The 26412-nt window shown below is 42.6% G+C and overlaps 1 protein-coding gene across 2 annotated transcripts in view; it reads left to right on the top strand.

The window, feature by feature from the left end:
- Positions 1-1770: 1770 nt before the first annotated feature.
- ARID5B (AT-rich interaction domain 5B) overlaps positions 1771-26412 on the top strand; it is a 209840-nt gene continuing 185198 nt past the window's right edge. For both annotated transcript variants that reach the window (XM_051982609.1, XM_051982608.1), the window contains exons 1-2: positions 1771-2595; positions 3021-3275. In XM_051982609.1, the coding sequence (XP_051838569.1) occupies positions 2575-2595; positions 3021-3275 (276 nt within the window). In that variant the 5' untranslated portion in view covers positions 1771-2574. The remainder of the gene's footprint in view (positions 2596-3020; positions 3276-26412) is intronic.

Raw genomic sequence — 26412 nt, 5'->3', positions numbered from 1 at the left:
TAAATAAAATGGGTTCGTCTAATCAAACATACGCAGGACGTACTGTATCATAAAGTGAGATGGGGGGGGGGAGTGGGGGGGAAGGGAAATGAGCTGTAATTCCTCTTTGCAACCCACGTTGATGAAATAGGAAGATCAGATGAAATTTCAAGAAAGATAATTAAAGAGTGAGGCGAAAGGCGTAATTTGGCTAATGCAGAAGATGGGGAGCCTGCAAATTGCTACATTGTCTCCCTGCACTCTGCAGAGTTGTGATATTTAAATTATTAAAATAGTTTTCGACAGCTTTCAGGATCCCGGCTCTCTTTGGCATGGGCTTTTATTACTTAGTGTAATTTGACGATCTGCCATTTTCTCTCGTTTATCTCAGGGTATAGAGAAACGAGATAGATCTTGCCTTTATTACTTCCCCATGTTCTGAATCAAAAATGTGGTTTAGATCACGTTAAGTGCCCTAATTCTTACTGCAGTGGACGCATACATTATGAAAATGCATCAAAATACATGGAGGGCTCCCCCCCCCCCCCACCTCCAGCCCCGGAGTCTCAGGCATTTGTTCTCCGCCGAGTGTATTAACTTCAGCCATGTGAATATAATTTTTTATTAAAGTAATCCTGTTTCAACTAGATGCTAAGACTAGAGGTGAAACGTTGCGAAAGCGTTAAAAATAGCTTACTAGTAATTTCAACATCCTGTAATTTTATCACAGATCAAGTTTCAACTGTCATACTATACAGACCTTATTCCCCATATATTACATGTTTACTTTTTAACATGCCAGACCTACTTTAGTAGGATTGTTGCCAATATAATAAAATTGGAAGGGGGTGGGGGAGAGCTGGCGGAGGGGAGGCGGTGTGGATAAGGGGGGGGGGGGAAGGGGCGGAGGCAGGGCGGATGGGGGGGGGAGTGAGGATAGATAGGGAGGGAGAAGATAGGGGGAAAAGGGGGGGGCGAGAGTATACCATTTTACATCAACATTGCGAAAATGCAATCTAGACTCTTAGAACCCCGGCAGCTGGATCGGAGCTGGGCTATGCAGTCAGTCTCTCTGCCTGTTCCTTGTTCCGACGCTCTTAAGTTTCTGTGTGTTTGCATAATAACCCTGAATACAAACCTCCCAGTGCTCCGGGGCTCCAGAACAATAAATATACACATTTAAAGCCTTTATTGTCTCACGGTTCGTGCCCCCGGTTTTAAACAGCTTAATTTCTAGTTGTATTTAACTAGTTTGCAAATGGATTCTCTCCCCCCCCCTCCAGTTTCTAACTATTACACGGAAGAAGCCCCCCCTCCTGCTCCCCCCTCCCTCATTCTCCCCTCCCCTCCCTTTCCCTTCTCTCTTTTGGGAGGGGGTGAGGGTGTGTGTGTGTGTGTGTGTGTGTGTGTGTGTGTGAGAGAGAGAGAGAGAGAGAGAGAGAGAGAGAGAGAGAGAGAGAGAGAGAGAGAGAGAGAGTTAGTATATTATTGCTGTAGCACTGGGTTATATAAACACATTATCATTTGAGAGCGCCCTTGGCGTCCATCAGCATTGTAAACACGTCCTACTGTATATACTTTAAAATTAAAGAATGCACACGCAGAACCGAGAGCCTAGATTCCTATTCCGAGCAGATCCACTGCTCGCATTTATTGATTTATCATGCACCGTTTATTGTTTCAGTCCCTAAATGCAGTCGCTGTCCGTTCAATATTGTTTAAAAAAAAAAAACAAAAAACCAAAAAAAAAAAAAAAAAAAATCCCGTGGATGTGTGTGTGGATGTGTGTGTGTGTGTGTGTGTGTGCACACTGGGTTCACTTGCCTTTCCCTGTATGTGTGTGTGTGTGTGTGTGTGTGTGCTTTTCCCGAGTGTGTGTTTTTTTTGCAAAGCGAACAAATGCATTAATATTTATATGTTTATATAATCGATAACCCACTTTTCCCTTCCGTGTAAATAGGCATCAAAAGATAATTTAACAGATTAGTTCTTGAAAACATGGCAGTGAGGAAGCGTAATTTAACTATCAAACAAATCTACATGTCTAATAAAATCAGATCTGCTAAAGAGCGGCGGGCGCCCCTGAATCTCTGCAGGAAACGTTCTTTATATTAGACATATATAAGCAGGTCCTGGCAGATGCACGAACGAGCCCCGGCGCAATCGGCCCCCCGAAAAAGACAATCCGCGGGGAACGCGCCCCCATTTCCAATTTCGAGAAACCCCGTACGAGGCGGAGGCAGATCCGGGGGGTCCTTGATTTTTCGGAGGGCTGCGACGTGCATTTTGCCTTGATCCATCCGCTCTGTCCCCCGTCTCCGAGCGGGTCTCTCTCGCGATTGGGAATTTGATCCCCGGCGGTTCGGGGTGGGGCCGGGTCTTTAAGGCACCGGGGGAAAATTGGGGCGTCGGAGAAATATTAGGCGCCCTTTTTGGTCATTTTGGGGGCGGCGGGGAGGGGTGGGCTTGATTTTATATTGAGACGCCGGGCCGGCTGGAGGGCGAGAATGCTTTTCCCTGCCAGGACCTGATGCAATCCATTCAAGCCAACAAGTTTGGAGAGAATGTTGAGTTCAATCAATTCAGAACGTCGAGATGGAGCTCAGCTCACTCCAGGTATTTTGCTCGGCTCCGCTCCCCCGGCCCCCGGCAGCCCCGCCGCCCCCCGGCCCGCAGCCCGCCCGCACCCCTCCACCCCCCCGAAGCCCCCCACAAACTTTCCAGCAAACTTTTGCCCTCCGCAGCTCCCCAAATCATTTTTATTGTTTTCCCAAAATTCCTGCACACATCCTACATACATATTTAATTTTGCCTTCTGGGATGGGGGTGGGGGGGTGGAGAGGGGCTGGAAAAGGGGGAGGGGGTGTGGGTGGGTGTTTTAAGGGAGGTCGATATTGTGTGTAATCTCGATCTATTTTTTCCACCCAGCTAATATCCGATGGGTGACCGTGTGTGTGTGTGGAAGTGTGAGTGTGTGTGTGTCTCTGAATGTATGCGGAACGCCGATTGTCTTATTTACACGATTGTTTTCTCCCCTGCAGTGGGTCGGCTCTCCGTGTGGCTTGCACGGACCGTACATTTTCTACAAGGCTTTTCAGTTCCACCTTGAAGGCAGACCAAGAATTTTGTCCCTTGGCGACTTTTTCTTTGTAAGATGTAAGCCAAAGGATCCGATTTGCATAGCCGAGCTGCAGCTGTTGTGGGAAGAGAGGACTAGCAGTCAACTTTTATCCAGCTCCAAACTTTATTTCCTCCCAGAAGACACTCCCCAGGGCAGGAATAGCGACCATGGCGAGGTAGTAAACCGATCTCTTGTCTCTCTTTTCTGTTATTTTTCTAGTAATGCTTATTACAGGGCGAGCTTGAAATATACTGTATGTGTTCACTTCTGCAGGGAGCGGCGTGGTCGAGCCTTTTTTTTTAAAGGGGTAGCGCCACTCTCTGGGGCTGGAGCGATTTTTTTTTTTTTTTTTTGCCGTTGTCAGAGTTTTTTGGCTGTCAGCTTTACAAAGAAGATCCAAGTGCTGATTTTCCAGTAATGATCAAATAACTTGTTGGAGGAGTGTGTGTGTGTGTGTGTGTGTGTGTGTGTGTGTGTGTGTGTGTGTGTGTGTGTTAGTGCTCTGGCGGCGGCTGCTTGCTGTCTGAACGTCACATGCTTTTTGTATTTTTGCTGAGATCTCTTCTGTCTCCCGGTCTCCCCCTCTCCCTGCTCCTCTCTCCTCTCTCTCTCTCCCTTCTCCTCCTCTCCTCTCCCCCAGCCTCTCTCTGAATGTATTACCTTGCCGTCTGCCTCAGCAGGGCTGGGTGGATTTCTTCTCGGTGGGTTTCGATATTGTTCACGTTTCTTTTTCTTTCTTTCTTTCTTTCTCTCTCTCTCTTTTTAAGTATTTGATATGTTTAAGAGGGCGGAAATTACGAAATGGAGGGCTGAGTTGGGATCAAAAGCTATTGAGCTGGCAAAGACGTGTTGAATAAAGTGATAAATGACAGGTACTGGGATAATACATTCAAATAACTTGCAGGTCTGCCTGGGCGTATTTCAAAGCAGTCGAGTAACCCGCACAAACACGTTAAGCATTAACAACTATCTCTCCCTCTCCCCCCCCCCCCCACTGTACCCCACTCCCTCCTCTTCCCTACCCCCCTCCCTTTCGGAGAGCTATTGCCTGGACTCCCTTTAAATGACTCCACGAAAAGTGGCCCTTTTCCAAAAAAGAGATTGCGGGGGGGCGGGGGGGGGTGAGTGAGGAGGAGGTGGGGGAGCGGTGTGTGACTCTCACACTAACCCTGAAAGTCCAGTCATTTCCTCTCCCAGACGGTCGCCCTGGTGAAGAGTGGGGGTGCCTTTAGGTAGGGAGAAGAGTCTCCTCGTCACGTTTTTTTCCCTCGGGTGCGGGAATGGGCCAACCCCGGGATCCAGAGCTGGCCCCAGAGGTGGCCAGTCCCGATCCCCGAGAGGTGGCCAGTCCCGATCCAGGGAGGGGGCCGGCCCGGATCTCTGGGAGACGGCCGGCCCGGATCCCAGGGAGACGGCCAGTCGCGATCCCGGGGAGACGGCCAGTCCCGATCCGTGGGCTCGGCCGCCTCCCGCCCAGCCAGCACCTTCCCGAGCTGTAATTGCACGGGTGACCGCAGTTCTGCGGGCTTCTGGCGTCAGCTGCTTCCCCGCCCGCCCGCCCGCCCGCGCCGGGTGACTGCTGGGGAGCTATTTTGGTGTCGGTGGTGTACCCGCAGCGCGATGGGCAATACGACTGACTGACGGCCTGGCAAGTTGCTGCTGCTGCTGCCGCTGCTGCTGCTGCTGCTGTTGTGTTAAGTGAAAGAAAGGTCAGGGCAATCCCATTGTGGCTGAAAGCAACTAACTAACCAAGGGGCAGGCAGGCGCCCGAGGTGCCAGGTAGGTGTAAGGCTCCGATATGAATGGGTCCCCATGAACTCCTAGAGTGAGCGGTGCCAGTCCCTTCAGCATTCCGGAGTCTGATGGAGTAATTGGACTTTTCGGAGACGCCACCCCCTCCCTTCCCTCAGGATCGAATTACCCATCAGTATTCTATGTGGCTTAATTACTGTAGTTTGGCCAGCGTTCGCCCCGAGATCTGCCTCTTCTGCCTCCCCTCCCTCCCCGCGGTCCACCTCTCTCTTCTAACTGTCCATATTGTCCGGGGGTCTGTCTGCGATTTCAGAATTGCTATTTGGGAACGGACAGCCAATCTTGAAATCCACCTACAGGTTGACCCCTCCCCTCTCGAGATCTCCCTCTGTCCCCTCCCCTTGTCCAACTTTCCCGTGCAGCTGTCTCCCTCCCCCTCCCCTCCCGATTCCTTATTATTTGCTTTTCAAATTTATTACTTCAACATGGCCTGTGATCTGGAAAAAGGGAAGGATTAAATATCCAGAAAAAAGAACTGGAGTCTAATAGACTTCTGACTAAACCCAAGAGGAAATTATTCAGTGTTTTACGGGATATTTTGTGGTCACCTTCGAAATTGGAATTGCGATCTTTTTTAAAGACTTGGTGTTGACCCCAGTATGGTACAGGTTTTAATTTCTGTTTGGCTGATTCAATGGAGAGGCTTAGCTTGCGGGTAAAAAATAGAGCAGCTGAAGGTTTGAATTTGCTTTAAAAAAAAAAAAAAACTGCTGACAGTGACTATTTAAAAAAAAAAAAAAACAACGACCACTTTTTCTTTGTTTATTAGAAGGAAATGAGCCATTTTAATGATCGGCTCGTGTTGTTACTGTGAGACACCTTACCTGAGAAAATTAATCTTACCATTTAAAAGAAAGCTGGGGAGGGGGGAGGAAGAGGAGGAAGAGAAGGAGAAGGAGGAGGAGGAGAGATGACTCTATTTATAATTCTCAGCTGCATATACGTCTCCTAATATTATGCATGATTTGTTTTTTAATGCTAACATGGCTGGTAATTAGCTGTATGATTATGCTTGTATATTTCATTAGGATCTCAGCTGATGTCATTGTGAATTATCCAGCCATATTAAAACAATTTTCAGTCGAAAATAATGACACGCCTTAAAATTATGCAAATGTGCATTGCATTGTGTAAAATAATTATGAAAAATGTTAGAGCAGGTAGAAAGTTTCCTAATGCGGATCGGTTTTCCACCCTGATGATGTCATTTCCCCCCTGGCCTAAGTTAGTCATTCATTAAGCAGACTAGCGGAGGCAGCAGCAGCAGCAGAAACAGCAGCAGCAGCAGCAGCAGCAGCAGCAGCAGCAGCAGCAGCCAGAGCTCCTTGCTCACTCATACTTCTTTGGCCAGGAGCCTGCAGAAACTCGCACTTAGAGCTGGGACCTAGAGGGGGCAACATCACACTCCCATTAACAAATGTACTTTGTTTTCACTTACTCCATTAACTTGTTTATATACATTGAAATGATTTTTATTATTGATGTTAAATAGTTTTGAATGATAAATTTGGTGTTTAAATGGGTGATGAAAATGAAAAGCTTCTTAGTGATTTATACTTTGTTACTTAAGGAAAACATTGAGCACTTTTAATCAACAGAGCACAGTTTATTTTAAGAAACTCAGGAGAGGGTAATAATTCCTTTATGTAACTGACATCAGCATCTATTCCTAAAGGACACTCGGGGCTTGTTTTGGGGGGTAGGGTTTTGTTTGCTGCTTGTTTCTCGGTTTCTTTCATAGAAACACCCTGCTTGCTTCCTTAGATTTCGGGAAATATAGAGATAAATATTGCAAGACCTGGCCGAAAATCATTGTCAGAGAGAAAGCTATTCCCCAGAGCTCCACATTGTATATATTATATTGTGGAAGCTTGTAATCTTGTACATTTCACAATTGTCAATGTGCAGTGTCAGAGGTCATTTGGTGCTGGGAATGAGTAACATGGTTGGTTAGCGGACCAATTGGCTCTATCATAAGACTTCGGCTAACAGCTAGTCAGAGGTTTGTATCGACAACAATAACACTGGAGTAATTATCGTAATACCATGTGAGTATACACCCTGTTAGCTCCAAAGAGTAAAGAGCCTCATTTGGTGCTCGGGGTAGGGATTTTTGCAAATGATGGCCAACGGGAGGACTTTCGGGGCGCCCAATCGGATCATTTCTTCCTTTGCCCAAGGAATGAATGGCAGTCCGGTGCCCGGAATGGGTTAAATTTCATCAATAATTTCCCACAATCGAAACATTCAGCCATTTGCTCTGGAGAGAAGGAAAATGGCAAAGTAGGCGGCGATGATGCTGTTACTTGGTAACTTCTGATGACATTTATTTTCAAGTTGCCAAGTGCTTAGTTTAATGGCAATTTTATAGCCTCTTGAAATAGGCTTGCAGACAACTCTCCCGTTCCTATTTAAGCCTGGCCAGCAGTGTGCCTGATCTTGGGGAGGGAGGGGGTAAGGGTGGGGAGGGGGGAGAAAAGGAATGTTGATGGACTGCAACTCAGAATGAGGATTAGCAAGTAAATGTTTCTGAAGAGTTCAGAGCCTGGGGGTCCCACCAAATACAGGATAATTTGGCTTAGAATTAATAGGTTTTTTTTTTTTTAGCCATCATCTAGTCCAACCCCCTCATTTTACTGAAAAGGAAACTGAGGTTTGGGGGGATTAAGTAATTTACCCAAGATTGGTACAGATTTGGGAACGTGATATATTGGAAAGAGCACCTACTGCTGGATAATGAAATCTGGGTTTAAATCACATACTTCCTAGTTACTACCTATGTGATCTTGGACAGATTTCTTTATGCTCTGTTTCCTATTTGTAAAATGAGGAGATTGGATTTGTTACTCTTCAGTTGTTGCCAAATCTCTGTGATGTCATTTGGTTTGTTGTTGTTTTTGCAAAGATATTGGAGTGATTGCTATTTCCTTCTCCAGCTCATTTTTACAGATGAGGAAACTGAGGCAAGCAGGATTAAGTGATTTGCCTAGGGTCTCACCGCTCTATTTATTGTACTTTCTAACTGTCCATCTAAGGTTTCTTACCCATTCCTGATCTATCATTCTAACATCCGAACTAAAATTCCCATCCAGCTTCTCCCCCTCAGAGCCCATGAAGCTCCGGTCTTAATGGCAATGTTGGTGCTGAACCCCATTGGTGGGTCATCTACCGTAGCAATATTGGGTCTTATGGTCAACCCCAGTGTGGGTCATCTATCATAGCAATATTGGGTTTTTACCTTCCTGCCAACTGTCCCAAAATGTGCTCGCCTCTGCTTTTCCCTCCCCAAGTGGTGTATCTCCATGATGCTGGTATATCTGGTCAATTCTGGAAGAAACTGAGGCTGTTAGTTCCCCAGTTGTGTGGTCTACATTTAGAACTGTGATGTCCCATCTACATTGATGGAGTTTTCGTATGATGGCTAAAGTTGACTCTGAGATTAGAGTTGTCTAGACAGGGTTCAGACTGTAAAAAGAGAAGGTGTGTTTGTACTCTTGATCGGCTATCTCCTCAGCTTTTAGAATTCATGAATTGAATCTTTGAGAGGGGATTACTTGAAAGTGCTTTAACTAATTTTATTAACAATGGCCAAAAAGTCAGATTTACATTAAATAGCCCGGTGAAGCCTTTTCATCTCCCAACGTGACCCTTGTCAGAGTAGGGCCTCCTGATGGGGAGGGCATTTTTTACACACTGGCCTGGCCTTTGGAGTCCCCAAAATACTAGGCTGAATGTACACCTGTTGCTCCTCCTTAGTTAGAAGTTGAAGCAGACTGTAGGGCCGTGATCTTTCTTGGTTGCTTTGTGAATTGCCCCTGGGATTCACCCTCTCTGGGGACCCCAATGGTGGCTTGGAGGTTCATAGATTTAATCCAGATGGGATCTTAAAGGTCATTTTCTCAAATCCTCCCATTTTACTGATTAGGAAGCCGAGGCTCAAAGACTTTATGACCTGCCCTATGTCACTTAAATATTAACATATAAAGTGAATATGTGCTATATTAATTATATCATGGTGTGAGTTTTAGAAAATGGCTTAAGTTTAATCACCACAATCCTTTACTCTACCAGCGGAGCTACCGAAGTGGGAATTAAAAATGGCTTAAGTTTAAACTGTGGCATTATTCATGTCCACATTTAGTCCCTTAATGAGTAAACACATGTACTATGTTCTGTAGGTACCTACTTTCCACTTTGCTAATTATCGTAGGAGATATACAGATAAACAAAACTTAGATCTCTGCCCTCAAATTTATAATGTGCTTGAAGAGGCTAAATGGACAGACATGAAACAATTAGAGAACAGTATTTGAGTGGATCTGTGATTTTATTGTTTTTCCATTTAATTTATTTTCTGGTTTAGATCTGAGCCCTTCCATCCCTTCTTATTCCATGCCAAATGTTTCTCTAAATTCTCTATTCTTGAGCCACCCAACTAGAAGGTTTCCTTTCATATTTCATGGGTACTAGGGCAACACTTGAACTTCCCTTTCCTTATAATTGTTGCATGAGTGATCTACCTCTTTTCCCGCTCCTATGTGTCCTTATTTGTATCTTTCACACCATTGTCCAAGTTCAAATCAACTTTGGTAATATGCTGATTACTCCCGTCGTGCAGACATATTCCATCGCCCTTCGGGTCAACTTTGATTTAGTTATTTTGGGAGAGAAGACATCATCTAATGAAGTGCTGGATTGTGTGGTCCAGATGATAAGTATGATCATTCAGAGAAAGGCCAGTTGATTTAATTAAGTCCAGTAGATTTCTTGTAGAATGTTTCCCTAAACACTGTGTACATCCAGCCATCTGATTCATCTTAGAACCCATCTTGGCCCTTACTGTTTTGGATCTTTGCCAACAGGGACTTTTTTGTTTGGGAGGGGGAGTGTGTTACACATTTAAAGCCATTGAATATAAACATTAGCCATTCCTAGATATGATCCTATATCCAAAAATGGAATCCCAAGATTACAGATTTAAAGCTCGAAGAAACCTTAGGGGCAGAGGAGGAAACCAAAGCCTGTGTTATACACAGGTCACTGAGGGAGTGAGGGAAGCAGAATTTGAGTCCAAGTCCTTTGATCCCAAAGCCAAATGTTCTTTCTACTATACCAATATTGGAAGGCCAGAATGAAACTTTCTGTTCCTAGTCTGACTTCTTTATGCTTTCCCTCTTTTTTCCTCGCAACACAGTTGCTGTTGCGCCTTACACAGTTTGCTGTTGTTCATTTTATCTCTCCATGATCCCATTTGGGGTTTTCTTGGCAGCGGTATCGGTTGGCTATTTTCATCTCTAGTACATTTTACAGGTGAGGAAACTGAGGCAAATAGGGTTAAGTGACTTACCCAGCGTCACATGGTTACTAAGTGTCTGAGACCATATTTGAACTCAGGAACATGAGTATTCCTGATTCTAGACTTAGCATTCTTATCCACTGTGCCACTGAGCTGCCCGATAACAGTTTACCTGCATACAGACATTTGGCACCCAGTTTCACATTGGTCTTGCCTCAGCAGTCCATATAATTGAAGGGGTAGTCATATGTGCATATTGCTTTCGAGGAGTGGGAATCCTGAAATAGGATAAAGCATGTTGGAAAATTTAAGACACTATATCTATAGCTATATCTATCCATCTCTCTCTCTCTCTCTCTCTCTCTCTCTCTCTCTCTTGATATATATATATATATCAAGGGTCTCTGTGTTTTTTTTTTTTTTTTTCATTGAGAAGTTGGATATAAAGGGACTTGGAGTCAGGAAGATGTTGATCTAAATCCTAAATGACCTTTATTCTCTCATTGGACAAATCGCTACTCTCTGAGCCTCAATTTCCTGATGTGTAAAATGGGTGAGGAAGGATTTTATAATATCAGTTGTATCTGCCTCGCAGGGTCGTTGTGAAACTCAAGTAAGACAATATTGGTATGGTGTTTAGGTCCTCCAAAAGTGTCAACTGATGATTAACCCAAGGATTAGCCGGGCATTAACTTCACACCATTATAGTTAATATGTGAAGCTTCTCTGGTTTAAATGGGAGCTCTCCCATGTGGGCTCAGTTTGCAAAATGCAGCAGTTTAGGGACAGAGGTTGGGGGGGTGGGGAGGACTGTTTAAATAATCGACCTTGACTGTGGCAGTGGTCTCTGTGTTGAGTGATTATTGTCAAATTACATTCACATGTGTTTAAGGAGGATTATTTTTAACTTGGCCACACGTTTTCCATCAAGTCCAAATTATAAGCAATTAAAATCTCCATTGATGTTTGAACTGTTAGGCAAGAAGTAAGGAAATGTTATTTTTAATGATGTATAAGAGTCCATCTTGTAAATAAATTGTTATTAATTATTGATAAGAGTGCTGTTGTTCCTAGTGGCATCTTAGTGATACATGACCCAAAGCTCATTTATCACTGTCTCGTTTTTTACCAAGATCCAGAATATAATTGCCAGAATCAAAAGCATTTGCCCATCATTTGTGTACCCCGGACAGTTGGATGTTTTCCATTTTTTCACTCAGAATAATAGCATCGTTGCCGATTCTCGATGGGATTGGTTTTTAAAGAAATTTAAAATAAATGTATCGATCCCTGGCTGGAGGATTCATTCGCCTCTCAGAAAGAAACGTAGTCATGGGCTCCTGCATTTCTTGAAAAATCTGCTCCTCTGCACTTGTACAATAATGGATTTTCCAAGCTACACAGTGATACTTGTCTGCCGGTTGGAGATTAGAATCGAGGCCTTAGCCCACGGCGTGTGTATCTCCCATCCTGGTCTGTCAACATCACTAATGACAACACATTTCAAACATGCATATTATGATTATCAAAGTGTGCTTTCGAATCATGCTAATGCCATCAATCCCCAACGCGTACTTGGCGTAAATTAATTCTGCTTCTGAAATCAGATCCACTGTTAACAGTGTTTGAGATGTACATTTGGTATTTATCACCCAGACACTGGGACTGTTTGGGTAATTATATCTCTTGCCTAACAATTCTCCATATAGATATCTGTGCAGATGTATAGCTGTGTGTGTGTGTGTGTGTGTGTGTGTGTGTGTGTGTGTGTGTGTATGTGTGTGTATGAGAGAGACAAAAAAAAAAGAGAGAGAGAGAGAGAAGAGAAGGGGAGAGAATATATGCATCCTCATGCTGTCCATTACGACGCCCAGCGAATTCCTCCTCCTCCTTTCTGGCAGCAGCCACAAGTCAGCTAAGCCAAGACCGAAGGCATTAGTCAGTGTTAAGCCACATGTTGCTAGCCATTAGCCAGCAGTCTCTAACCTGTGGTCACATCAACCTATTTCCCCCTTTACCTGCCAGTTCTTTGTCACTTCTCCCCGTGCACTGAGAATGGGAAACACACCCACTGCTCCCCATAGTGGCTCGCTCAGGCCGATCAGTGTTCAAACTCTTGTCTTGGAGAATAATGGGCTTTACATTCTGCAACCCTCCAGCATGTTACACTACTGTGCAGGCTGGGAAATAAAAATGTTCTAATTGTGTCTTTTAAATAAGCATAGGAGTGAATTAATTAGACCATATTTTGTCTTTAGTTGCCTAGTTACACAATAGTATTCCTGAGCACGAGTAAGATAAATTGGCTCCTTTTGGTGTTGCTTGTCCCTTAATCATAATTACTGTATTGCTTAGGAGAGTAAAGCACACGTAGATTTTGAATTTTTTATTAATCATCAAAAATATGCATATGATATATAAAGTATATGCTGTTCAACCTGTTTTATATGCTTCTGTGTGAAAAGAGGGGGGATTATGCTGGTAACATTTGCATTAGTTGCTCAAAGATGCAGTTCTGGGAAATACATAATTGAAATAGTTTTGAATTGCTTTTTCTGGCCTTTCCAATCTTATTCAAAATAATAGTGCCTCCAGTTCTGGGGTCGTCTCTCTTTTTTTGATTGAACAGCTGGAGAATAGGGAAGCACCCAAGATTAACTCTGCTGAGAGCCCAGGCGGGGCAGAGGGGTGGGCGGAGCAGGAGGGGCTGCCATCGGCCTGGCAGGCATAGCCTCAGGAGGTCAGAAGCACACCGGTGTCCGGTGGCGGCACTCCAGCCATGCTGGTCCTCGGCGTGTGTCTGAGTCCTATGAGGAGGTGCCACGGTTAAAGATGATGAGAATGAGCTGCAGCTCGGAGCTGGCAACCTGTGGGAACCAAAAGAGCGAGGGCAACTGTCCTGTTGGAAGACCCAAGTTTAAATCTGGTTCCAAAACTCCCCTGCCTCGGTGAACTTGGGCAAATCCCATCAACTCCTCTAAACTTCTGGGTTTTATTCTGTCAGATGGAGAGGCAGTGGAGTTTGAGCTCATTTCCTACTGGGTTGATGTATGTGGCGCCGTGAAAGAGCAGTAGGTCTGAAGTCCGATGACTTGGCTTGAGTTGGCGTTCTGTCCATCCCTTGTTACTTAACTTGGAGCCTAAATGAGGAGGTCAGCTAGGTAGCCCCCGGGTCCAGCTTCATCTCTTGGCCCGTGATCCCAAGCGCCATATAATCATGAACTGCTTTTGGTGTTATTTCACTCTGTGCAATGACACGTTGTGACTGGCTAGTTAAGACCTTGGGTTTCCTTTTCTGTGCAAAGCCCAGCAGCAAGTGTTGGGCAGCTTGATATAGTTACTAAACAATGAAAGATACTGGCGTAAGAAATCCACTGTACGGGCTCAGTAAATGTATGTGAAAATTGGCCCCATTGTTCTGTTGTATGAAAAGCAAGTAAATTATTTACAGATATTTGCTAATTAAAGCACATATTGTTTTACCAGCACAAAAGAACACAATACAATTTGAGACAAAAGAATAGGCTTGCATAATTTAAACCTGCTAATGCGATGTATTCTTGTTAAGAAAAAATATAATTATGTAATCTACAGGCTAGCCCTTTGCACACTCCAATTCGAATAGGGCAAATTGGCCACCCAGCCCATCCATCTCCTTATCAGCTGGCCCACACCGAGCTCCGTAGACCCTCCTAAGAGCACATCTCCTGACAGAAACCTGTTTTCCCTTTGGTCAGAAACTCTCTTGCATTTGGATCAGATCAAATTTCTTTCTTTCTTTTTTTTTTTTTAATGGTGATGCACCCATAAAGCAGTGTTCATATTTATGCCCACTCTCAAAACTTTGCCAAGTCAGAGCTTGTTAGGTTTGTTATTGTTTTTTTTTTTTTCTGACAGTCCCCACCTTAGCCATGAGTTACCATTTCTATTTGTTCTTGCTCCAAATACTATATCATCAAAAGAAAGACGAGGAAAAATATAAAAACGACCCAGAAGAAAGACATCTAGCATTTGTTGTTCTTTCTCTCCCTCTCCTTTAGTTTGCTATTCTTCTATATTAGGAGTTATTTCCTAGGATGGAATCTTGACAGAGTGAAAGATGAAGTCGGGTCTAACTGCCCTTCCCTCTTGACTCTCTTAAAATAATAACATAGTTTTAGACACAGAGGACGTAGAGGTGTTGAATTGTAGTTGATGAAGTTCACCAGCCGCATTTGAAGAGAGACATCTTGATGATGTTGGCAACGACCAGACCTTTAAACATATCTCTCTAGGAAATCTTGGGATTTCTTCCGCTGTGCCTTGATATTGATGTCCTACGGTGCCCTTTGCACTTTAGAAGAGTGTTTTGAGTTTCTCTATCCTGTTTCGCCTCTTTGGATGACCCAGCAAGGAGATGTTATTCTCTGGAACCTCAAGAAAGACGGAGCGAAATCTGATTGTAAGCATCCCGAAGAAGATGACGACCCAGAAAGCGTGATTAATGGACTGTGGCTCACAACTAGTGGCCACTCCCCCTGAGATCGATGGCTCCTGAAATAAAAAGGATGCCTTTGTGAGTACATTGTGTGTTGGTCCAAGCCAAGCTTTTCCAAGATAACATTTTGGATGGTCTACAAAGCTGCTATTTCTGGAACCGCACAGCATGTAGATGGAATGAAGGCATTAGCATGGGAATGGGGAAGTGTCTTCATCATAGGTTTTTTAAAATCAAGAGAACTTTTCAACCTTTTTTTCCCCCAACCTTACAACACAGAACCTAGAATCTGATCGAGCTGGTTTGCTCACTGCTCCTCTACGTGCCTTGCTTACTCCCACGTCCTTGGAATGCTACCTCTCCTCCTAATTATTCATTTTTAGCTCATCTTTCTTTTTCTCACTCAAGGGCCACCTCTTCCGGGAGTTGTTTGTGAGGACAGTAAATTGTTAGGCCCTCATCTACTGTCTCCATATCTGGGATATTTGTTTTTCTTCAGGTATCACTTGTTAGGAAGGGCATTGATTAGCTTATGGGAATCTAAAGGAGATTGTGATCAGCATAGATAATGTCATTAGAGAATCCATTGAAGGGAGAGAGGATATTTATTTTTACTTGATTAAGAAAAGGCTTAGGGAGGATACCACAGCCCCTGCCCAGTGTTTGAAGAGTCATCTTGGACAGAAACAGTTAAATTTTCCCAGGAGACCCTGGAAGGTAGAACCAACAATGTTGGTTTTACAGAAACAAATCTCAGTTTAATGGGATCTGTCCAAGTCTCCTTGATAAGAACTACCTGAAAGTGCAGTGAGTTGCCTTGAAAGGTAGTGAGATCCAACATGACTAATATGGAAATACATCTTAGGCGATTGACATATATAACCCATATCAAATTGCTTATCATTTTAGGAAGAGGAGAAGGAAGGAGGGAGAAAAATTGGAACTCAAAAGTTTGGTAAAAAATGAATGTTAAAAATTGACTTATATATAATTGACCAAAATAAAATAATGCTAAAAATAAAAAGAAAGAGAGTGAGGTACTCACACAAGTCTGGATGACTCAGTGACCCAAGCCTCATCATAGATTCCCTTTGTAACTTAGCATTGGGAACAGATTGTTAATCTTACTATTCACTATCTATACTACATCATTTAGCGTGTTATTAATATTGTTATACTTAGTATCCATCCACCTTTCATTTCATTGTTAGGACTTCTCCCTCCACCAATCCAATGGATAGAATGTTGGAATCAGGAAGATTTGGGGTTCAAATGTGACTTCAGATATTTGATAATTCTGTCATGTCAACTTTCTTGGCTTCGGATCCTCATTGGTAAAATGAAAGGCTCCAACTTCATGGCTCTGGAAGTCCCTTTCGGTTTTAAATTATGACCCCCCCGTTGAGTAGGATGGATAATTGGGGTCGCAGAAAGTGTTGTCACTCTATAGCCAGTCTGGTCATATGACCTTCTAAACTAGCCCAGTCCTTGGAACATATCGGGAGAGTGTCGCTGAGTCTGTGCTTAGATATGTGTTGTCTTCCTAGGACGGATCAGAGGTTATGAGCTGCCAGCATAGCCCTGCAATCGGAGCTTGGGTGATCTAGACCTAATGGATCAAATGGTATTTGGGATGGGTCTTGATGGTAGGGTAGGTTTTGCTCGTTGGAACAGGGGTTGACACTGAGGAAGCCATTCCATAAATGACTGAGAGAACGGCCCTGGAGGCAAGAAAACAGGTGTGGTCAGATGAATACTCCCAAAGGACAAGGATGACCTTGTCACTCCCTTGCTCAAGAAGCCCTCCAAGCTCCCTCTTGCCTTTAGAATAAATGATAAAACTCTTCTTGCTGACCTTGAAAGCTCTTGAGAGTCTGGTTCTTCAGTCTCCCAGCTGCCTGCCCAATTGGCTGTTGGCCATTCCCTGGACAGGACATTCCAGCTCTCCTTGCTGTCCCTTTGTATAGGTTAGCTATGCTTGGAATGACTCCTTCAGGTTTTCAAAGAATCCCTGTCTTCCTTCCAAGCTCTCTTGACCTGCCGCCTCTTTTACAGGAAACCCATCCTGGGCTTTGAGTGCACCAGGGATTTCTTTGTATCTACTTTGGAAATATTTTGTATTTCATGTCCTGTGTACATGTTGTTTCCCCCAATTGAACACAAAGTCCCACAAAGCAAAGAGTGTTTCTTTTTTTTTTTTTTTGCCTTTGTATCAGCACTGAGCACAGTGTTTGGCACAGTGGGTACTGAGAGAGCTTTATTGATCGAACTGTTTAGACAATGGTGAATGGTCCATAGAGTTGTAGAATTCGGAGCTGGAAGGAGATTAAAGCTTTGGGGCAGTTAGATGGTGCAGTGGATAGAGCCCCAGCCCTGAAGTCAGGAGGACCTGAGTTCAAATCTGACTTTAGACACTTAATACTTCCTAGCTGCGTGACCCTGGGCAAGTCACTTTACCCCAACTGCCTCAGCAAAAAGCAAAACAAAAAGATTGTTAAAGCTTGGCAGGGAAAAACAACTTGCCCATATTCACTAGATAATAAGAAAAGGAACTAGTATTTGAACTCCGGACCTTGGCTTCAAATCCAGTATCTCTCACTAGAACATTGCTTTATCTTACTCAATTAACCAATCAGGCAGCCTACACAATTTCATTAAGCACCTCTTAGGTGCATATCATTCTACCGGAGTTTAAGGATCCTGTCTAATATTTCTTTTTTTGTCCCTCTCCTCTCCTCTTCCACCAAGTGCTTAGTACAGTGTTATTGGAAATACATCTTAGGTGATTGACATATATGACCCATATCAAATTGCTTACATTTTAGGAAGAGGAGAAGGGAAGGAGGGAGAAAAATAGGAACTCAAAAGTTTTGTAAAAATGAATGTTAAAAATTGATTTGATATATAATTGATCAAAATAAAATAATACTAAAAATAAAAAGAAGGGTAGTAAGGTGCTTATGATTGATTAATTGATGGAACAAGTATCTAGTCAGAATTATAAAGCTTTTTAAAGGTTTTCATTCATCCCACTGACCTTTTTTCTTTTTTTTTTTTTAGATTTTCTTTTTTGTTCAATTTTAAGTTCTGAATTATCTCCCATCCCTCTATCCTCATCCTGCACTAACGGCCACCATTTCCCATGGATAGTGTTTTGTGTGTGTGCACATACACACATATATACATATGTGTTCACAATATATGTGTATATATCTTTAATATATAATATGTAAAATCACCTCCACATACTTGTTTTTTATCAGTTCTTTTTCTCAATGTGACTAGCATCTTCCTTCACAGATCCTTTGTAGTTGATTTGAGTATTTATTATACTCACAATGATTTAATCTTTTCACACTCTTTGGACAATATTGTTTTTATAACCAGAGACTTTTAAAAAGAGCAGTCACAAAATTAGATTTTTTTTTAAACTAGATTTTTTTTTAACTTTTTTTTTTTTAAACTAGATTTATTTTGGGAAGATTTATTTTCCTTGTTAACCAATCCATTCTCCCAAAGCTGTGATGAAAATGTGGAGACCCTCAGACATGGTCCCATAAATTCTAGAATTTGCTTCCATATTGATTGGTCCATTGTAAAGGACATCTAGTAATTACAAAAATAACTATTGAGAGAGACAGAGACAGAGAGAGAGACAGAAAGAGAAAAAGAGAGAGAGAGAGAGAAAATATGAGGGCTAAAGAAAATTGGAAGAGTTCACACCTGGTCTTTGGTATTTCTAGGCTCATTCTTTTTGGTGTCGAAACCCCCAGGAAGCCTCCAGGTGATCCATGATGTACCTTTAGGATCAGATCTCCAATATAAACTTCATTTTACTGAGGAGCAAACTGAAATCTAGATCTGGAAAGCAATTTGCCTCAGGTAGTGGATAGTCTACATGGGATTAGAATCCATAGCCTCTAACTCAGAATCCAATGTTCTTTCCATGACACTCTGCTCCTTCCCACGCCGTTTCTTTTTCAATCTTCCTGCCCCAGGACAGAGAGAAGAAAGATATACTTCATCTTCTTTCATTTCTCATCATTTTTCTCCTTTCTGGAAACGCTCTCCCAAGCAGGCCTTTTCAAGTTCATGGCCGGGTCTTTTAAAGAAACCAGGGGTGTTAACTAAGTTCTATCGGGGGACGGGGGGTCCTGGCAAAAATAGGCAGAGGTTACATTTCTGTAAAGCGTTATAACTTTATGCTTTCAATGTAGCAGCCCTCCCTCCCTGCCTCTTACAGAAAGAGCCGACCCACTGGCTGGCCCCATGTGTCTCTCTGCTCTGGGCCAATCCAGCCTGGAGTAACCGCTATACTGAATTCAAATGAGAACTGGGTCATGCTACTCTACTAACCAAATTGCACCCAAATTGAACATACGGGGGGCGTCAATACAGACAATAATGGAGCCCTTTATGTCTAAGTGAAATATACAGATATATTATCCTCTGTGAATGTAGTCCATAATAGTCTAATTGTATTTTGTCCTCCTTGGGGCGAGTGTGTGTTCGGCAACAATACGCTAGCATATAAAATATGCATCCCCAGCCATCCACCCTGCTAAAGGTTTCAATAACAAGGCTGAAGATGTTTTTTAAATGTAAATTATGAAGATGAGATAAATAGCAGACAGTGTCTTTTATAATTATCAACAGTGGCGGAGGCTTCCTGTTTGGTTTTATTTAATTTTTTTTTACAGCCTGGGTCCCGTTCATCTTTACACAGATTTGATGGGCTGAGATCATTTCTTCAGTAAATCCCAGAGCAGGTGTTCAAATCACTCGTGACCTCTAGAATTCTGTTAATGACCCCTTGAAGCAATGGCGTGAAAGCGCTCTCAGCATGTCAGAATTTGCAGATAGCTCAGTTGGTTTAATTTTTTTTTTTTAAGGCTTTCTCATTCCTCTTTCGAAAGGGAAGAGAAACCTTGTCTCAGCACCATTGCTTGGAGAAGTAGCTGTGGTTAAAGGGAATTCACCACTGCTCACAGGCAGCCCGGGTCCGGAGGGTCAGGTGGGCAACAGGCCTTTCAGAACTGGCTCTTTGAAGGGGAAGAGGAGGAGAAAGAGAAAGAGATGATGCTTTCAACTTTTCCTTCGAGGTGAGGGTATCTCTGGGTGCTGAGTCAGGTAACAAATGACGGCTCTTTTGGTAGCTAGGATGGTTGCTTAGACAACAGTGAGAGGCTATTTCTGTGTGATAGCTTTTCCTCCCAGATCTACCTGTCCCCATCAGTCTTTCTTTTCGAAAATGACTAACGTTACACTTTTTCGCTTTTTTAAACCAATAAAGAAAAGGGTTTTTTCTGGAAACGGTTTGACCTTTTCCTTCCTACATATTCATTCATCCCACCTAGGTTCTGTTAAGCAACGTGTATGCTCAGGGCCTTGTGCCAACTGGTGTGGCAGCTACAAATAGGAATAGTAAGTAGCTCCTGTCCTCAAGGAGCTTATTCTTGAGCCAGGGAAGAGAAAACAGAACGCTAGATCTGGAGCAAGAAAGAATCTCGGGGACCATTTTGTCCATCTCCCTCCTCCTCAAATTTTACAGACGAGGGAGACTAACTCTCATGAAAACTGATTTGTCCAGTATGAATGAGAGGTATAATTTGAATCTGGATCTTTTGACTCCAGTGACTCCGTACGATACTGGCTTTTATATCTACGAGAATAAATGCTACCCTAGGCCCTGATAAAAGTTAGTGCGTGGTAGAAGATCCCTTTTGCCTTTACTCTCCACCCTGTTCTGGAAGATAGGATTGGATTGTAAGATGATGCAATTTAAAATGTTCCAGGCCCCCAGGAGATGGAGACTCTTCGTAGTTGGATATATCAAAGATTTCAAAGTTCAGACAACTACTTGGAGCATTTTCTATGGCTGGTCAACACTCTTAGTGGCTGGAGATTAATTGAATTCCCAGGCTCAGCTGAAACACTTTTTATCACAGACCCAATTTCATTGTTGGGTAGGAAAACACCAACAACGTCTAAAAATGCTTTTCGCTAAAAGAATTTCCGCAGAGCCCTGTCATCCTATTGCTTGGCTCCTTTGCTGAGAATTGAGAGGCAGCCAGATCTAGTGGAAAGAAATGTAAATTTACAATCCACGAAGTTAGATTTGAATTCTGGACTCGTTATTTAGTAGTTGTGTATTCTTAGATAAGTTGATTTAGTTGCCTGGGCCTCAGTTTCCCTTTCTGTAAAAGGAAGGTATTATACCAGATAGCTTCTGAGTTTTCTACCTCAGATCCAGCTTCCCCCCCCCCCCCCCGACTTCTTACCCCCAGCCCTTTCCTTATCTCCTTTCTCCTCCTCGTTCTCAGCTTGGCTTTAAAAAATATTATGAATTCTCCCTGGGTGGTTTTTTCCTTCTCTGATAATGGGCATATAATTAGGGATGACATAAATAGTAGATGGCAGATTTCTTTAATCTCTTAAGATTTGTTAATCTTACTATATGTCAACAAACACGACATGGTCTTTTCTCTACCTAATGTCTATATTGGGAGTTTAGAGCATTTTCCTGGAGAGGGGCTAAGCGTAACAAGATGGCGGTTTTTGCCGCTGAAGTAGGAAGGAGGAGCAGAAAGCATTAGACAAAGTTAGTTAATCTCCAGTTTGGGGTAAACAAAATGGCTCTTTCTACCCCCATGACCTTCAGCAGAAGCACTGAGGAATGCTTGAGTGACTGCAGAAATTACCTCAGTACTCTACCTGGTCTAGCTTGGGTAGACTAGGCCCAAGAGCCCAAAAATATTAAGTAGAATTTTCATGCTAATTAAGTTTGTGGGATTGAATATCTAGCTCAAAGGGACCTTGGAAGCATTGGATTCGAGCTTCTACAGATGAGGAAACTGAGACTCGTGGAGGCTGATTATGTGGGAGTTGTAAGCAGCAGAGATGAGGTTTGAACAATTGGCCTTGTGGGTGTGAAGGAGAATATGATTTCCATGAAACGAGCAATTTGCAAAGGCCTGTTTTCTTATTCCTTGGACCCAGCCGAGCCCCCAAAGCGGCAGTCCCTCCATCCTTGACATCATGTTGAAGGCATGCCCTTATTTCTGTTCTAAGAAGCGTAGCTTGGCTCTCTCAACAAAGGGCTGATGACAGAACTGTGTGCATTTAAGGGTTTGAGAGTGGGGCAAGTGCTACTAAATAAACCAGTTTCTATTTTTAATGGTGAAAGTTGACTCAGTCAGTGGCTCCTGCTATGGTGAGCGTACATTTGTCAGTGACTCAGTATCACCTAAAAATGGTGTGGGGACGACCGTGAACTTGACCAGTCTTCTTATAAGAACAAGGCAAATCTCAATAACAATGGACGGGAGGAAGAAAATCTGACATTTTCAGGAAGGAGAATGTAGCCGGTGGAGCTAAAAACCAAGACCCTCCTACCTTCACCTTCCTTATAAAACTGGATGTAATAGAGGTATATGGTGGGGATAAATTCATGAGTTCCTGAAGGGAAGTAGAGGCAGCTATCTAGGTTCCTGGCACACCAACATCTGGCACCAAAAATTGGACCTGTTGCATTATTCTATCATATCTGATTTATTCCAGCATGCATTCCGTGGGCTTCCAGCAAACATTATTGGGAGCTTGCCCCGTGGCCCTGTGCTGGGTATTGTGGGCCACAGATGGATGATTAATTCCCCCAACTCTCTCTTCAAGGAGTTGCCCTTCTGTGACTCCTACAGCTAGGAGATTCTGTTGTTGTTGCTGTTTTATGTCATAGATTTAGAACTAGAAGTCATTGAATCCGATCTCCTCATTCTCCACATGAGGAAACCATAATCAGGAAAAGCTAGGTGGCTTGCCCGTGTTGACACAGAAAATAAATATCAGGCAGGATTTGAATCCAGTTCCTCCTAATTCAACACACCATACCTCTTTTGCTTTGAGATTGCTTTGGGATGACATTTACTTTTAGGATTAAGAGGTACATTATACCTCCCATAGTTCATTTCCCAGGAGTCCCTGGTAAGAGGTTGATATGCATTGTCTGCTTGACTATTTCTAGGAACTGGAATCTTGTAAGTCAGCTCATTCTATAGTTGGGTAGCTCTTTCTCGTACTGAGTTAGAATCCACTTTTTGATACCTTCTACCATTACCCTTTCCTTTACTTTCTGGAGCCACATGTAAATATGTATTCCATCTCTCTTACATGGGCCTACTTTGGTGATATTTAAGGGCAGTGAATCTTGCTTTTCTTTGCCTCCAAAGCACCTCTTTGATGGACAAGGCTTTGTAGTCGATTGCTTGTGTCCCAACTCCTAATGAGAGCTGACATTTTTGGTAGCGCTCTGAGATTTACAGAGTACTTTATTCACTCCATCTCAGTGAATTAGGTGGTTTAAGTATTACTGCCTCCATTTAACAAATTTTAAAAAAAACTCTGAAACTTTTTTGAAATTAAAGGATTTGCCCAAGGTCACTAGAAAATTATTAAGTATTCAAGGTGTAGGACTGGTGTTTGTCTGCATTCTGTGCTCACTTGAATGTGCTTCTGCTGGAAGTACAACTGTGTTTGAAAATTGGCTTTTGTTTTAATCCTGAGCACTTTGGTTTTTTAGTAAACATTATTTTTACAAACTGAAGAGTTTTTGATTGAAGCCCAAATCATTTAGCCTGGCAGAATATATCAATAGTATTGGAAAAACTAGAACTTAAAAATATGAAGCGCTTCTGAGTAATCCAATATAGGATAATTACATTATTAAATAAAGCTGTTGGTCTCCCATTATTCCACTGGCATTGAACACATAAGGATAATGACATGAGCCGCACAGAGTGAACCAAGCAGAAATGGAAGACAAGAGGGAGCATGTCTAAATCATATGTTTATATTTAAGTGGTGGTTACACAAAACACAAAAGATTGACTTGGTTTCTGCATTAAAGCTTCCTAAATAGCCTTAATATACCTTTGCCATTAGCCAGCCGAGCAAAGACTCCGGGCTGCTCATTGAAATGTTGATCCCTGTGTACCGAAGCCCCTCAGACCCATGAGGTAATCCCAAAGAGGTTGGATTCTACTCAAGGCCTTCTCTGGGACTTCAGAGAAACAGATTTATAAGCTGAAAAGAAAGTTTGGGTTCATCTTTGTCCAACTTTTTTATTTCTTGAGGGCCAACCCATTAGTCCCTTCTGCTCTGGAATTAAGCAAAGTCCGGTTCTGGGAGCTGCTCCCAAAATGTTTCTTTTTGACTTGTATTGTCCCTAACCAGAACTTACTCTCGGGATATATCTCCAAATATGTCTCAGTTTCCCCATATGTGAAAAATACTAAAGGTCCTCACGTTCTGTAAAAGCACTCAAGGCAATGAGTACCTACATGCAGATGCACACATATATGTATGTGTTCAACGCCGTTCACTTTATCCCACGAGCGTCCTATTTTCCAAATGATTCCCTCTCATAGTAAAACGCCAAAGCTTGTTCCCATGTTCCTTTGTACCATGGTTTAGATCTAGACTCTTGCTTGGTCCAGAACCAGAAGCCACAAGAATAACTCTCCTTTCCTTTCCAAGACACATTAAATCCTGTTTCTCTGAAGAGAAAGCCAGAATCATGAACTCTCTAACTTGAATTTTCTTAGGAAGCATCCTCTAAATTTGGGATGATTGAAGCAATCTCCCTTTCTTGGGCTGAAAGTCTAGGTTCCAGGACTCTTGAAGTTGGGGCCCTCGCAGAGTGATCTTCAGACCCCATCACAGGGCTTTTTTCCTGATAGCTACTGTGTTGTTGAGAAGTCTATACATTGTTTCTTCTTCTTCTTCTTCTTCTTCTTCATCTTCTTCTTCTTCTTCTTCTTCATCTTCTTCTTCTTCTTCTTCTTCTTCTTCTTCTTCTTCTTCTTCTTCTTCTTCTTCTTCTTTCTCTCTCTCTTTCTTTTTTAATTATTATTATAGCTTTTTATTTACAAGTTATACGCATGGGTAATTTTTCAGCATTGATAATTGCAAACCCTTTTGTTCCAATTTTTCCCCTCCTTCCTCTCCCCCCCTCCCCCAGATGGCAGGTTGACCAATACATGTTACATAAGTTAGAATATAAGTTAAATACAACATATGTATACATGTCTATAGTTATTTTGCTTGTACATTGTTTCTTACTGAGCTCCTTGAGCACAGGGACTATCTTTTGCCTCTTTTTGCTTCCCTAGTATTTAACACAGTGCCTGGTATGCAGCAGGAGCTTAATAAATATTTACCACTTGAATGATTAATGCTTAGGACAAGAATTTGCTATTATCCAGAAACTATGTTTTTGGTCCACTTGTTAATAACCTCAAGGCAGCTCTTAATAGCTCTTGATGGAGCCTTACAGAAAGCAAAACCACGTCTATAGACTGTTTTATAGGACAGCAAGAGGAGTTAGCTCCCTTCAAGGCAGTCCATCCCACAATAGTGAGATCTTATCAGTTCATCTGGGGCCATTTTCTCTTCATTCATGAACCCCATTCTCCTGGAGGTCCAAAGAGGGACAGGAAGGCTTTAAACCAAGCAGTTCATCTTGGGGGTAATCCCAGTCATTCAGATGTCTTTTGTTGTTGTTGTTTTCCTGGGCAAAGAGTGCTTTGTCATTTTCTTTTCCAACTCATTTGACAGATGAGGAAATTGAGGCAAACTAGGTTAAGTGACTTACCCACGGTCACACAGATTTGAATCCCTAAAGAGGAATCTTCTTGATTTCAGGACCGGTGCCATTGTGTGCCACTTGGCTTCCCAGATGCCCTTAATCCTCTCTAGAATGATACTGATAGAAATGTCTGCACAACTTCTACAGAGAGATGTTTTCAGAAATCCAAGCAAAGGCTTGTTACTATGGACATATATTTAAAACTTCCTTTTTAGTAATATGGAAAATATTCAGGGCAGCTAGATGGCACAGTGGATAGAGCGCTGGATGCTGAAATTAGGAGGATCTGAGTTCAAACCCACCCTCAGACACTTAACACTGATGAACTGTGTGACCTTGGCAAGTCACTCAACCTCAATTGCCTAATCTAAAAAAAAAAGAAAGAAAATATTCAAAAACATTTTTCTATAAAATCTTTTCCAAATTCCTAGAAAAGCTCCTTGGAAAGGTAGATGATTCCCTTGAAGGTTTTTCTTAAGGAAATGGATTAAAGGTGATAACCACATAGATTTCTAGTCTTGTACATACATATCAGTCCTCCCTCCCTCCCTCCCTCCCTCTCTGAAATAATTGACTTAGTAAGATCCTGCCCTTAATTTGGAAAAGATATAGATGGAAGGGAGAAGGTGTCTTTGATTCAGTCTGGGAGAGAGAGGAGGAATCCAGCAGGAATGAGATAGTGATTAGCTTCTGGAATATCCACCAGAACTATATTGTTACATATTATGATTTGTTTGTTCGAGACTCCTATAAATGCTACCTGAAATATGACTGGGGCCGGGGCCATGAGTCATACTGGAGGGAATGGGAGACTCTGCCAGTCTAGACATCTCTCTCCTTTTCTCTTTCTGAACTAGAAAGGGTGTGGATCTAGAAATATAGAATAATGTTCAATTGAATAACATTGTTAACCTCTACGGAGAGTATTGTATCTTTTTTCTTTAACACTGTACTCTAAGCTTATCAAGTATGGTATCATGAAAAGAGTGCTGGTTGAATTCTAACTTCAGCTTATTGTGTGATGCACTCACAAATTAACCTATAAAATGAGGAGGTTGGACAAGATAAGGTCAGAGGTTACTTCC

Source organism: Antechinus flavipes, chromosome 2 (assembly GCF_016432865.1).
Source record: "Antechinus flavipes isolate AdamAnt ecotype Samford, QLD, Australia chromosome 2, AdamAnt_v2, whole genome shotgun sequence".
Lineage (NCBI taxonomy): Eukaryota > Metazoa > Chordata > Mammalia > Dasyuromorphia > Dasyuridae > Antechinus > Antechinus flavipes.
This window is presented reverse-complemented; position numbering and strand designations above follow the sequence as displayed.